This window comes from Urocampus carinirostris, chromosome 4, assembly GCF_059441175.1.
Source record: "Urocampus carinirostris isolate Australia breed hairy pipefish chromosome 4, RoL_Ucar_1.0, whole genome shotgun sequence".
NCBI classification, from domain to species: domain Eukaryota; kingdom Metazoa; phylum Chordata; class Actinopteri; order Syngnathiformes; family Syngnathidae; genus Urocampus; species Urocampus carinirostris.
The window spans coordinates 32,368,275-32,383,070 of record NC_142352.1 but is presented as its reverse complement, the minus strand read 5'-3'; the positions used below and the strand labels follow the sequence as shown (position 1 = coordinate 32,383,070).

Here is a 14,796-nt window from a genome sequence, read left to right as displayed (position 1 = left end):
TTAGGCCCCTTGGCACCTAAGTTGGTCATGCTTTCGTCCCTCCAGATGAAATGGGACACCAGAAAGCGGCCATGTCACTCGGGTCAGGGTGACACAACACACTCTTTTGTTCAACAGCAGGGCCCGACAGCTTTCACTGGTTTACCCCTGCCGCATCATACAGCCCATCCTTAAGAAAGCGTCCACAATCCCACTATCCTTTCACAACACCTCTCCACTCCTTTCTATCACCAACAAGAGCTCTAGCTTCCATTATATTTAGACCTCTTTCCTGCAGTGCACTCATAACACCATCCATCCACGTCAATCGCGGCCTTCCTCTTGGTCTCCTTCCATTGACTTCTGCTCTGTAGATCCTTTTCAACATTCGCTCCTCATCCATCCTCTCCATGTGTCCAAACCAACCGAGTACTCTCTTATCAACACGCTTGCTCAGTTCCACGACTACTCCAGTTCTGTCTCTCACAATTTCATTTCTCAATCTATCCAATGTTGTCACTCCTAACATAGTTCTCAAACACTTCATCTCAAAAACATTCAATTTCCTTCTTAAATCTGCGTTCAGGCTCCAAGTCTCTGCACCATACAACACAGTCGGCACAACCACACTCTCATACAGAGTAGATAGAAGCGCAAGAGAAAAACGCACCTCATCCTGTCAAACAATGACCTGCAGTTTTAAATATGTCCACTTGATGCCGCAAAAGCCAGGAGCCTCTCCCAAAGTAAACCACCCACTATAGCTGTTTTAGCTGACTACCATTTATCAGAGAACATTTGAGGATACACCCATCCCTATGTTATTTTACTTAAGATAGATTTGCTGGCCCCCGAAAGATCCCCAGGCCTACAGTTAAGGCACACTTTTTATGCTATTAAATTACTAATCCAGCCCCTGTAAGGGTGTCTGTTCTACCACATGGCCCCCAAGGTAAGATTAGTTTGACACCCTTGGACATTAGACACATTTTCAATTAAATAGTACTTTTTATGATTATCAATCCGCACTGAGTCACTGTTTATTGTTATCAGTTATTCTTAACATTTTGTTTATACTTTCTGTATATTTAAAAAACCCACCTCACAGCTTGAGGGATACATTTAAATCATACTTGCTTTCACATTTAATGTCATACTCTCGCACATTCAAAACGATACACTCATACAGACACAGTCATACCCATGCACAAATACTACTATACGTTCTCATACACTCTCCTATACTCTCGCACACATACTATTTTACTCTCAGACACACACTACTATACTCTCTCACAAACAATACATATTATTCGTGAGAGAGTAAACTAGTATGTGTATGACAGCTTAGTGGTGTGTGTATAAGAGTGTAGTAATATGTGTGAGAGAGTATAGTAGTTTGGTTATGAGTGTATAGTTTTATACGTATAAGAGTATAGTAGTACGTGTGAGAGAGAATAGTGGTATGTGTGAGTTTATTGCTATGTGTGAGAGAGTATAGTGGTATGTATGATAGAGTGTAGTAGTGTGTGCATGGAAGTATAGTGGTATGTGTACAAGAGTATCGTGGTATGCGGCAGAGTATAGTAGTGTGTGTATGACAGTAGTTAGTATGTGTGAGGGTATATTAGTGTGTATGTTAGTGTAGTAGTATGTGTGAGAGTATACTAGTGTTTGTGCATGGGGGACTGTATGAGTGTAACCGTGCATGTGTGAGAGTATGAATTACTTCTCAAATGGCCTCTCTTATTACAGTGCTTCTGCAAAATAGGCAAATATCTGATAAAAAGGTTACAATTGTGTTGATGTGTAATTTATTGTGTATAGTTATCAAGTTCTCCCAAGCAAGGATGGTGGATCAACCTGAGAGATCCTAAGCGGATGTTCCCCATGACGTGAGACAATACGCACATGTGATTTCACTGTTCATTTGGCGCTGTGGTTTATAGCACATGATGATGTGTTCTAGGCATTCGCGGCTCCACTACTATTTCTCGACTCTCTTTGGCAGATGCACCTCCATCAGTCCTGAGACGTTCCTTCCAAGTGAGTTCCGTATTTTCACAAACATACGGTAGATTGATGTTGGCTGAAGATCAGGGGATGGTGTAATTGTAACCTGTGCAGTCCTTTGAGACGTCTTGCAATTAAGGGCTATACAAATAAAGGTGACTTGACTTGATTGATACAGTTTAAGTATGTGTGCCCTTCTTGTATTTGGCATAGCTGCTGATATGGTGCTGGCTTTATAAACAATCCGCACGACCTTACTTCATTCTTCAGTGGCAATCCTTAAACCTTTAATGTGCTCATGGTGTCCTTTACTATCATTGTGTCCCCTAATACACTGGTCCTCAACTGTTCTAACTTCAGGACCCACCATTCCACCCTAATGACAAGCTGTGACGCAAATAAAGAAAAAAAATCCACTTCTTAAATGTATCCAATGAAAGGATTGTGCAGTTTAAAGATGGTTATATCCACCCTTTTCTTTCAAAAACAAAATGACCAGAAAAACCAGAACGCTTATAAGTGACCCCCTAAGACTGCTTTAAAAATAGCCACATACTAAACAAAATTCAAAATACATGTAAAGCGTGTACCTAAATAAAGATAATTATTTGATTATGTCATTAAGCTTAATATACTGGTAAAAAGCTAAAAATATAACATTTCAAACCATTTACTGTACCTTATAGCAGTGCCTAAATAACAGACACTCATGCAGCATTTTCATATTTGGCAATCTTTCTTCTTTGACTCGATGGTTGTTGTCACTGTTTTCCACTTTTCTTTCACCTCATCTCTAACTTTATTGGCACCTATCAATATGGGCTTATAAAAAAAGAAAATAAAAATAACAAAATCACAAAAGAATGAGAATCAGTCCCCTCTCTCAAACGCGGCAATTATCTGAACAGGTCGAAGAGATCGAGCACGGCATTATCGCCATATATTGTCAAGGAATGTAATTGATTCTCCATTATTTCTTCTTGTTAGCCTTTTTTTGCAATGAAAAGGCCAGTGAGCCACCAAAAAAGGGTCTGTGGCCCACTTTTGGGTCCAGACCCACCATTTGAGATACATTTCTCTAATACAGTGGTCGTCAACCTTTTCTGCACCATTGACTGGTTTAGTGTCTGACAATATTCTCGCGGCTTGGCCCACTAATAACATTAGTAACAATCGTAACAATAACAATAATAATAAGCCAAAATCCACTGTGTTATAAGTAGACCACAAGCGATGTAGATGACATGGGGACAATGTGTCAACGTAATGAAGCATTATGGGAATGAGTTCAGCCACGACAATATTGTACAACGATTGACCAATCACATGTGCCTTCAAAATAAAAAAGGCGAGACAACGTGGTACCGTGAGTAAAATTAGCGTAATGAGATCAAATATAACCATTTTTTTGATTCCCGTATCATTCAATGCTGAGCAAATGTGGTTGGCAGTATTTGTCGTCTGATCGACCATTCCTCAAATACGGTAATTTACCACTGTAAAACGTCACAAACTTTGAGCTTTTATTAAGTAAGAAAAATAATTGTGTAAAAAATATATAAATAATTAATAACTAAGATAAAATCTTTTTTTTTTTCCAACTGCGTATTTTTACTTTTTGCGGTGGGTTTTGCACCCCAATTTATAACCGGGGTAATACTGTACATGATACATTTAATGGTTTGTTATAGTTATATTTTTATAGTTGTCACATTTGACATATTTTCACATTTTATTTTAATACAAGTAACATCCGACTTATGTCCCGCTTAACTTATGTCCACCCTTAATTACAAACGCAGCTAGCAGATGCCTGTTTTTTGTCCAGCTGGAGCTTCATTTTTTAAATTTAATGTCTGGCACCGCACGTCTCTTTTCCACAACACGTGTAGCAGCCCGGCAACACGAAGGACAACATTGGGAGCCAGCATTTTTATGTTTCTCGCTTATCTCATTGTTGTTGATCTTGTTTAATGAGAAAAATGGCTTTTTGTGCAAGGATGCATTTCCAGTAGAACTTTCACTTTTTTGCATTTCTGGTACCTCCAATATCTAAAGAATGCTTTCCATAAACACAAGGGCATTTTGCTTGCAAAATAACTGTTTATTGCCAGAGCACTGAACTTATGCGTGATCGATGCACGAACTTTTCAGCGCATGATGCTTCCAGTGACCTGATCACACGATTTCAATCACTCTCATTTTCAGGAAACAAGGTACCGTAACACAAGGAAGTAGGGGCTCCTCGATGTATGGACAACAATCACATCAAAGCCATTTTTCCATCTGATGGTGATTTATCATACTGAAATCAATCACAGGTTTTATAACTTCCAATCAGCAATGCCATAGCTTTTGGATAGGTTTTTTTTAAATAAAACAAAAAATATTCCTATTTTTATGTTTTGGCACTCAGAGACAATGCTTCTAAAAACGTATTTATATGTTATTGCACTGAATGAGTTACATTTAAAGATGTATTTTTTTTACAGATTTCAAATGCCAACAGTGACTATAATTTAATTCGTAGGTATTTTACAACAATGTTTTCATCTCATATCCATTTACACATAAACCAAGGAGCCGGAGGCAGCTAAAAACATGCCTACTCCTTTTGAGTCCTCAAAAATAAACTATGAAGTCCCCGTAAGGAGTCAGGCTCTGGCTGTAATAATCACGGGCCCGGGTCGGGTCAGGCTGGACTTTTTTAGGCCCGATCTTACTTCTACTTTGAAGTGATTTTTTTTTTTAATAATGAGTTTTAATACCTGATATTCTATTCTTTCTCGTTTCCTCACAGAGTATGAACACAGTTGCAGACAGAAGCTGCCCTTTGTGTGCGAAAGACTTAACATCACATCCGTCGAGAGCAACCCACTCGAGCCTCATCCTGGAGGCCTGCCGTGTGGAAACGCTTCACTGGCCTTCAGAAATAAGGTTTTGTGCCTTTTGAAATGTACTTATCACAGTTGTCTTCCTTTTTAGATTCTTTTTTTTAATCAAGTGCCATACTAAACATCGGGTTTTAAGTTTTTCTCTCTACAGTCATTTTTCTGTAGAGTATTAAAAAAAATGTAAATTAAAAAAATCTCCCTCCTTCCCTCCTCTCGTAGTGCTACATTATGCTACAGAATGCAAAGCAAGTGTCTTTCAAGACAGCCAATGAGATGTGCCTGTCAGTAAGGGGAACTCTGGTCACCATATCGGATCAAGTGGAGCAAGGTAATTCTTCCACACTATAAAAACGCCATCATGACTCCCCAAACAGTGCCCTGCGAAAGTATTGGATTACCTGCAAACACAGCTGAAGTGGGATAATCTGTGCATTAAAATACTTTTGCAAGGCACTCATTATCGGTAGCACAAGGTGTTTCCTGAAGTCATAACATATAAAGTGCTGCTCTTTGTTGCGTTTAGACTTCATTACTAGCCTGTTACCGGAAGTGAAAGACATGCGAGGCATATGGATTGGACTCAAACACAAGAACTACAAACTGGAGTGGCTTGATGAATCACCAGTAGATTACATCAATTTCCATCCACTGCTTGTTGGAAAGCACAAGTACATCAATGTCAATGTGAGTGTTATTTTTCCAAGATACACGTCTCAAGGTAAATTAGGCTTTGCACATACAGTAGTCTCATAAAAATGCACAGTGAGCAGAAGAGTATTTTTAAAATTGAGTGTTTTTTTTCCAGATGCTTGACCCAGACAATATGGATTTGTGTGTGTTTTTAATAAATAATCCAAATTCGGCCATGATGGGTACCTGGGACTACACGTCCTGTACAGAGTATCAACATGGGGCAATTTGCCAACACTATTCAGGTAAAACACAACAATTCAACAACTTCTGTTTGATCCTAGTCTGTTTTGAAGAAATAAACCTTCCTTTTTTGTCGTTTCAGATAGAGTAGAGGAACCTTCTGTCACATTAGAGCCTTTCCAGGTCAACGACTACACCTTCCAGCTATTGGTCAAGAACCTCACCTGGTTTGAAGCTTTGGAGCAGTGCATCCACCAGGACATGAATCTGGCCAGCATTGCCGACACACTCCAGCAGTCCGTGCTCAGCGTGCACGTGAGCTGTGCACGCACGCCCATGTGGATCGGCCTCTTCAGCGAAGATGTACGTATTGAAAATGTCGCCCATGTTTCAACTACCTCATTGTCAATATCAAGCTTAATAAATATCGTCGCTGTAGTGAAAATATGTATTTCCATTTTTGGTTATTTTTTGCATTCTTGCACTTTTTACATTGTAAACATTCAAGGCAAAAATAAAACGATGACGAATAAATGGAGATACATCATTTTTACATGACAGCAACATTAACCATGTATCAAGCCTCTTGGAATTGTTTAGTATGAAAAATCCCCATTAGATGGCAGGAGTAGCTTTGATCAGATCTTTGTCTACAAGTCGAGGAAGCCCCCACTTCCTAGTATTGCTTCCTATATCAAGCCAGTGAGAGTGAAGCAACTAGGCATAGTAAAGCAATGTGATGACAAAGCCAAATATATGGATAAGGGCAGACGCTTCATCAAGGCTTTTATCTTTCCAAAAACAAAAAAAAGATGAAGTCCCTTTATCATCGCCGGGGCAGAGAAGGATGACTTTTACTGCACGTCCGCAGGAGCATGATCAGGAAGGAGTTTTACATCAAAAGATGAATTAAACCCATAGCTGCGGTTCTAGCCAATCAGGGTGGAGAATGATCAACTGGAGTTTATACATCATGATGGATTATATCGGGAAAAAAATAGAAGGATGTTAAAAACTAAGACGATTACAGTTAATGGTAAATCCATACATCGAGAACTACAACACCAACATCCTTAATTGACTTATTCGATGAGTTTGTTTTTAAATTACTTGGCACTGAGATCTATGTGATGATGTTAATATAGTAACCAGAGTATGATGCAGTGAGTTGACGTGGAGTTAAAAAAAATCTAGGCTAACTGATTAAGTGCAGCTTGATCTTGTCTAACTGGCACATTTTGGCTTAATCAGTGCTATGTTTGGCAATTCCAATTTTAGATCTAGGTTTTTTTGGCAGGGTTTTATTTCATTATTCCTTTATATAGGACAAACCTTTTTTTTCTACGAGGGTACAGATACATGGGATTTGGACATATATAAAACGTCTTTTGCAATTGTGCTGTCAACAGTGTAACTAATTGGCAATACAGTCTATCTACATATAGAATTTTAGTTAAAATGATGCACAATATCAATAAAGTCCATGAACATTTTATGAAACCCATTCAATTTTCACACTCGATACAGTTTAAGTGCCATATGTATTTCTGGGGATAATCTTAGCCTTATTGTTAACCTGGTTAAGAGCAGGCTAGCTGTCGAGAAAAAAAACACCACAGTAACTGAGCCGATTTAAATGTAACATGCTTTCATGCAAGAGACTTGCAGCCAAATATATAAACATATCAATGTATTGCTGGCTTTTGCAAAGTACGGGAACATATCTTCTCCACACCCTGCTCATCTTTCTAACCATAGGCCCATTTAATGCCTGATTATTAAAAAATCTCTCCATACACACTCCACTCAGGACGGGATCCACTATCGCTGGACAGACCACAGTCACACAGTCTTCAGTCGCTGGTCTTCTGAAGTCAGCGCAGGCTCCTGTGTCTACCTGGACACAGACGGCTTCTGGAAGGCAACAGAGTGCGAGCAGACGCTAGGAGGCGCCATCTGCCGCAAACCCCACAGTGAGTCGGGACTTGATCCCAAAACTTGTACAGTATTTGTCCTTCTAGGCCTAACTATCAAAAATAGGTCCAGAATGGGACATTGAATGCCTCAGCAGCAGTGTTGGGCGCGTCAAAATTGTTATTAGTTACGATTTCTAGATACTTATTTTAAAAAATAATTATGTTTGGCTCTCCATAGATGCTCCCTAGCACTTTTTTTTTTAATTGTTTGAAAGTACGAAAGAACCGGGAGGTAAATGTAGTTTTCCTTAACGTCCACATGATAGCAGAAAATTATCAAGTAACGTAAAGTGGATTGGGTTCTTGATCCATACAGTTTTGCAATAAAACAAGAGGATTATTTTAAAAATTATAATTTGACAGTACAGAAGTTATTTGTGAAAAAAAAGTATAGTCATTTTATTTGTTAAACAAACATTTGAGCCTGCTAATTGGGTTTGTCTGCTCGTTGCAGTACGTTTTGGAAAAACAACCTCCGCGCAAAAGGAGGGATTACTATAACAGTTCTAAATATGACTTGTATATGAGCATATAGGTTTGTGAGAGCATCTCCATGACGAAAAATTCAGTGTCCTCATACTCTGTGCTTGAGACAGCGCCATCGTAACTGTAATCATGTGTACCTAGAAGGTATATATAAACTTGCTGGTGATAACCAATGTTTTGATACATTGCGTACGAAGGGTTTACAGTTAGCGATAAGAGAATGTTGTCTGCCCTTTGTAGAGCACCATATTGTAATGGCAGTCGAGTAACAATATTTTACTAGCAACACGTTACAGTACTCGTTACATAAAAAGGTAATTGCGTTCCAGGGACGCGTCAGTTCCAACACTGCGCAGCAGAGGGTTCAAAGTCCCATTTTTATATTTCAGAAGAAATAATAACCACACCGGAAGACGTGGCAGTGAAATGCCCCCACAAAATAAACGGTGCAAACTGGATCCCTTTCAAGAACAACTGCTATTCCTTCCAGCTGGCAGCGTCAAGATGGGACCAGTTGGACCATGGGCCTATCCGCAGGATCTGCACCAACCTTCGTGAGAACCTTGCCACCTCGAATTAAATCTTGAGTTTCAAGTGTAGGTTTTAAATGCGTGGGTTCTGTTACTCATCACAGACGCAGGTGCGGACATTCTTACCATCCGGAACGCGGACGAGAACGAGTTCATCAGGCAGCAACTTCTGCCCTTTAAAAATCTGGTTCAGTTTGTGTGGCTGGGCTTCTTCAAAAACAACAGTAGGTGCTTGAATTGCTTTGCTATGTTTGCATGCTGGCTTTAGGGCAGGGGGGGAGATTTTTATATGTTGTGGGACACATTGGGGTGAAAAATTTGGCCAGGAGGAAAAAAATAATTGGTTTTATTGTTTTTGACTACCAAGAGTCTTGAATCGGATACTTTAGCAATACATGAATAATTGAATAAGTTCATGTCAAGAAAAAGATAGCTAGCCATTTGAATGTCATCACTGAGCCCAGTACACATTAATGCTTAATAAAAAAAACATATTTCTTTTTGAGGGAAAGACACACAAAGGGACACTGGGGACAAGTCAATGCCAACACCAGGAAGATGGAACACAAGAAACTGTATATGTATGTGTATATACACACGCTGATGCCATAATATGGATTGTGTCATCATTGTAGCCTCTGTCAAGCTCCTTGTTTTGCATGTGCAAGTATGTGGCCCGCAGGCTATAGTTTGACCACCCTTTCTTTAGGGACAAAATATTAGTTACATAATGGTATTTGTATGACATAACAAGCATAACATAACTTAACAAACTCTTTAAAATGGGAACTATCCTATAGCTGTTATTTGCATAGGTAGTCTCTCGGACTGTAATACGAAACAGTGAAAAAATATTTTAAACAAAACCATTGCGCAGACATATCATACAGTAATGTATATACAACAAAACTACTAGTTAGATCCTGACAAACCTCTCAACAGATTTTCTACTAGTTTGCATTGTGTTTGTAAGGTCTATTATGGTTTAAATAGTGAAATTGCAATCATTAATAAGGGGGAGCAATTTACTGAGGTTAACAGGTAGTTCACTTTTCTGTCATATTGGGGAGAAAATATTGGAAATTATTACTCTAACATTTGTGCTTGTATGAGTTTCCTGACGATCGTTCGTAAGTTGAATTTGTTCGTAAGTTGCTTCAGTGCTATATTTTGTATGTTTAAGGATTGTATAAGTAACCTGTATTGTTTTGTACGAAAAAAATAAACATTTCATCAAAGAATATGCTCTATAACCATAAATAAAGTTAGGTGTAACTTACTTTCGGAAGATGAGCTTCAAGAGGTCCTCCGTGTTAGATAGTGGCCGAAAAAAAGCGATCCAACCATTTTCTCAACAGCATCAAGCTTCACTATTCCACTTTCATTTCAAATGAAACGGCTCGCCTCTTTTTTAAACTTTATACCAACCATACTGAATGGATGCACGAGATATTAAACAATAAAAATGTTAAAGTTCTCAGCACGCTGGACATACAGTATAGAATGTTTACACAAGAACTAGGAAGAGGAAGCAGACTTCTTCTTCGGGGTGGATGCTGGGTGAGCTCTCACAGCGCCACACGCCGGTAGCGGCAAAAAGAAGCACTACCGCAATGTCCTGTACTTGGAAAAAGGTGCACGCAATACAAATGCATTTGGTGTTTTTACAGCCAAAGGTAACCTGTTGAAGTGGCTCGATGGCACCAATGTCCAATACTCCAACTGGAATAATGGCCGACCAGAAATCCACGGCGACTTCTTAGCAGGTCTCAGTCTCCAAGGCAAATGGGTGCTGATCACAAAAACTGAGTTGTTCTCCGAGTTTAGGCAAAGAGCCATCGTGTGCTGCAAGCTTGATCACGGTTAGTGCTTCTACCAGGGTTCGTATGGGTGCTTGATTTTTTTGAAAATGTTTGTTTTTTAAAGTTGTGTTTTCAAAGATTGAAAAGTGGCATGAATTGTGTGTGAAGTTCTTGTAAATGCAATGAAATTGTTGACAAGATTCTCAACAAGTCTGCTTTAAAATGACGCCAAAAATGCTCTCTGGTGGCTGTGCTTTGCCATTTAATTTCTTCTTCCCTCTACTGCAACTGGTATTAGTTTGTATGGCATTGTCTTAATAAGCGTCATCACCCCCTATGGGTCGCTACACCTAAACAGGGCACTATTAAATATGTATTAGTGCAAGGATTAAGTATCAATTGTGGACATTTATTGTTAGATTAAGGTTGCATTTCCCTGTAGTAAATTCTAAAGGGGCAGCATGGCGGCGCAGTGGTTAGCGAGTGTGCGGCACAGTTCTGAGATCATGAGATCGAACCTCCTGTGTGGAATTTGCATGTTCTCCCCGTGCTTGCATGGGTTTCCTCAGGGCACTCCTGTTTCCTCCCACATTTCAAAAAATTGCATGTTAGGTTAATTGGCCGGTTCAAATTGTCCCTAGATGTGAATGAGCGAGCGAATTGTCTGTCCCTGTGTGCTCTGCGACTGGCTGGAAATCAGTTCAGGGTGTCCCCTGCCCACTGCCCGAAGATAGCTGAGATGGGCTCCAACACCCCGGCGACCCTAGGATAAGCGGTGCAGATAACGAATTAATGAAATTCTAAGGGGCAATTCTCCCTTCAACTAAAAATGTATGCTACATATTACTTTCATTTTTACCAAACACCAATATGGGGAGAGATTTGTCTCAATAACATATATAGTTGTGATTTACAAATATATTTGTGATTTACTTTTAATGTACATCACATACATAACACTCTGCAAAATACATGATTCAACTTGGATTTCTTCTTTTATTGGTACTTGAAAAACTTGAAAAATTGTCCTGAAAGTCCTTTAAAAGTTCTTGAATTTGGTGTACGAACCATGAAAAATTTTAGCAACAGCGACACACGCGGCAAAAAACACTGAATAATAAGGTCACAATCGCCAACCTCCAATCAGAAATGCTGTCTGTTCCTGAGCTGGTCTCACATGTTGTGTTAAGGGGGATGCCATTTTGAACCCTTTAATAATGTCACAACTCTACCGCAAACAAGCCAGGTGGGTCAACTTTGAGACTAAGTTTCTCAAGTCCCACAGCACGTGAAATAAATTGCTATTTATATGCATTATTGTGGGGAATAACACAACACATTCTGTGCCTAATTGAAAAAAAAATACTTCTGTTTTGGAATACTTTAAAGAACCAAAAGAAGACTACAAAAAAACCACCTTGGATTATCGCCATCTGGGCAATTTGACCTACGAGGTGGTGACGCGACGCCAGCTGAGTTGGTACCAGGCCGTGGAGGAGTGCGCCCTGCGTGGAGGCCACCTAGCCAGCGTGCACGACGCTGAACACAACGCACACGTGAAACTTCTCGCCAAGACGGACGGGTTCCCACTCTGGATAGGACTTTCCGACCAGGATGTAAAAACTTGCTTTCGCTCGAGCCAAATAGTTAAAGATGTTTCTGAGGACTGTACCCGTTCTTCTGTCCATGCAGATCCCCGGGGGGTCCTACGAGTGGTCAGACGGGACCGATTACCAGTACCAAGCAGACATATCGGACTCTGTGGAAGGCACCAGCGCATACAAGCGACGCGAAGGCGGCTGCGTATTTATCATGCCCTCTGGTGCCTGGGTGAGGAGTGGATGCCGCTCACTGCTAGATGGCGCCATCTGCTACAACACCGACGTCGGCACCTCCTTCCAGAGTAAATCGCACTCTTTTTGTGTTTGAATATTTGTGGTAGCGTTTTGCTAAACAAGTCAAAAACACTTAAGAGGAAAAACAGACTAATGTAAACTATAGCGTCATTGATATAACACCGAAATAAACCACCAGAGAAGGACGGTGACTCCAGGGGATGTGCTATTAAAGCTTTAATTCCCTTCTCTGGATGGTGAAAACTGCAAAAGTACAATACAATAAATTGAGACCATGTGCCAATAAGTTCTCAAAAATAAAGTGCATAAACTTTACATCTGTCAGAACAATTACAAGATATAGTTGTTTATTCATTATTTAAACTAATTTAGAAAATTACATCATTGCCTTGTTAATCCTTCAACATGGATGTAGATGGATTTGACATGCGACAGTCCTGTCAGCCATTGTTTGAGTCTTTGTTTACCTATAGCTTGCAAAACCGGAAGTGTCACGGAAACCCCGAAAGTAGTTATTTCCCTACACTCTTCAACTTAAAGATCAAATGAACACGAAATATCTTTGTAAAACACTTACATCAGTTTCAGCCTTAGGGGCCGGTCACACAGACATTTGCGGCTGAATCACGGCTAAAATTTTGCGTTTTTTTTTTGCCCGTGGTTGCCCGGGATGGAAAATGCGCAAATTTGGCCAACCCGCTGTTCATCTGTGGTATGGCCGGAAAAAAGACGCCGGCGACTGTTCCGCTTCCTCATCGCGACATTTCCTCGTGTGGACCACGGGTATAAAAGCTCCCGAGCCGGTGTTGTGCCCATATCCAACTTCTACGCAACACCCGCACTGCCCCACCCCCTCGCGTGACTTTTTCATCCACGTTTACAAACGCATTTTGTAGAATACGATCGCACTTTATTGTTAAAATAAACGCGTTGTATAGACTAGGATCTCCCAATTGTTATAATTAGCTCGCTTTATAATTTTAATAAGCGTTTTATATAGAATACGATCGCTTTCGTTGGAAGCGCAGCAGAATGCGCGTACACGCGAGGGGGGAGAATTTACGGTTCTATTACGTTCACGCTCACAACAAAAACAAAGACGGAACGGTTTGAGTTGTATTACATTTCCGACAAATGCAAGACGGAGTGGTTTTGGCTATATGTTCGCCAATACTTTCCCTAAATGTGAGAAGAAACGAGGTAAATGAGGTTGTAGTAGCGAGGGTATGCAAATTTCGGCACCGGGCTGTAAAATTCATAACCGCACAAGACACAGTCACGTGATAATCATTATTTCAAGGTATGGCATCACTTGTATTTTAAAATCTTGTAAAGAAATGTCAAGAAATATAATTGGATCAATACGAGGTCTCTACGCTGACGGGGGGGGGGGGGGGGGGGGTTAAGTGTCGTTGGTCTATCTTTCATAATTATTATCGATAAGTTCAGGATACGCTACAAAGCTTAGGAGTCGGGATTCTTACTCTCAGCCAAAAGGCGAAGCTAAGGTCCTGGCATTAAAGCTTTGTTGCGACCACTGCGAATGCACCGAAAGATTTATTCGAAATGAAGAGAAACTACGCTGACGGGGATCCATGTTCACCCCCTTGACGTCACGAGCACAACTGATGCTCGGCATTCGCGCTGTTTATAGGCGGAGAAAGGCGTTCGACTGTCACACGCGTAACACGCTAATTTCACGTAATAACACCGCGATACAGGCGCAGAACATGCTATTACCATACTCCACCCACGATTACCTGCTGAAATTTCCCGTCCTACCCACGTGTAAGCACGCCCTGGCCGCGGCCAGAGCACGTCGTTTGCGCGTCATTTCCGCGTCATTTCCTCGTGTTGACCACGTGTGCGGCACGCGGTTTAACACGTGCTCAAACTTTTGAGCAGCTCAAAAGTTTTGAGCGCGGCCAACCACATGAAAATTTCCGACCGCGAGTAAAGCACTGCTCTATCTCGTCTATATGGCGGTCTCAAGACGTCCTACAGCGCTCAACAGCTACTGCCTCACGGCCAGAAATTTCTGGCCGTAGTTCAGCCTCAATACGCCCGTGAAAGGAATTGAGTAGCACCTGACAGTTTCGCGCTGCCACCCGCGCGCGAATTTCCGACTTCGTTCTAAGCACCGCTGTATGTATCTCGTCTGAATGGCGATCTCAATGCGTCCAATAGCGTCCGCCTCAGAGGCAGAAATCTCTGGCCGTGATTCAGCCGCAAATGTCTGTGTGACCGGCCCCTTATATCTAATATCTTAAAAACAGAACATTATTTATTAAGGAAAAACAATTACCTTATGGACAACACACTCCCCGCTTGGCTTTGTAGGCCACTATAACCTTGCAAGCGAGCAACACAGAAACGAAATACAAATT

General features: G+C 40.7%; 1 protein-coding gene across 2 annotated transcripts in view; it reads left to right on the top strand.

Moving 5' to 3' along the window:
• Positions 1-14,796, top strand: part of ly75 (lymphocyte antigen 75) — a 49,680-nt gene that overhangs the window by 25,215 nt on the left and 9,669 nt on the right. Inside the window, exons 19-31 of one of the 2 annotated variants that reach the window (XM_088334214.1) lie at positions 1,807-1,874; positions 1,949-2,025; positions 4,793-4,929; positions 5,106-5,214; positions 5,410-5,570; positions 5,692-5,821; positions 5,902-6,122; positions 7,570-7,732; positions 8,611-8,775; positions 8,856-8,975; positions 10,422-10,613; positions 11,943-12,169; positions 12,246-12,456. In XM_088334214.1, coding sequence (XP_088190340.1) covers positions 1,807-1,874; positions 1,949-2,025; positions 4,793-4,929; positions 5,106-5,214; positions 5,410-5,570; positions 5,692-5,821; positions 5,902-6,122; positions 7,570-7,732; positions 8,611-8,775; positions 8,856-8,975; positions 10,422-10,613; positions 11,943-12,169; positions 12,246-12,456 — 1,981 coding nt within the window. Of the gene's footprint in view, positions 1-1,806; positions 1,875-1,948; positions 2,026-4,792; positions 4,930-5,105; positions 5,215-5,409; positions 5,571-5,691; positions 5,822-5,901; positions 6,123-7,569; positions 7,733-8,550; positions 8,776-8,855; positions 8,976-10,421; positions 10,614-11,942; positions 12,170-12,245; positions 12,457-14,796 lie in introns of both variants that reach the window. The other variant, XM_088334213.1, reaches the window with a different exon arrangement.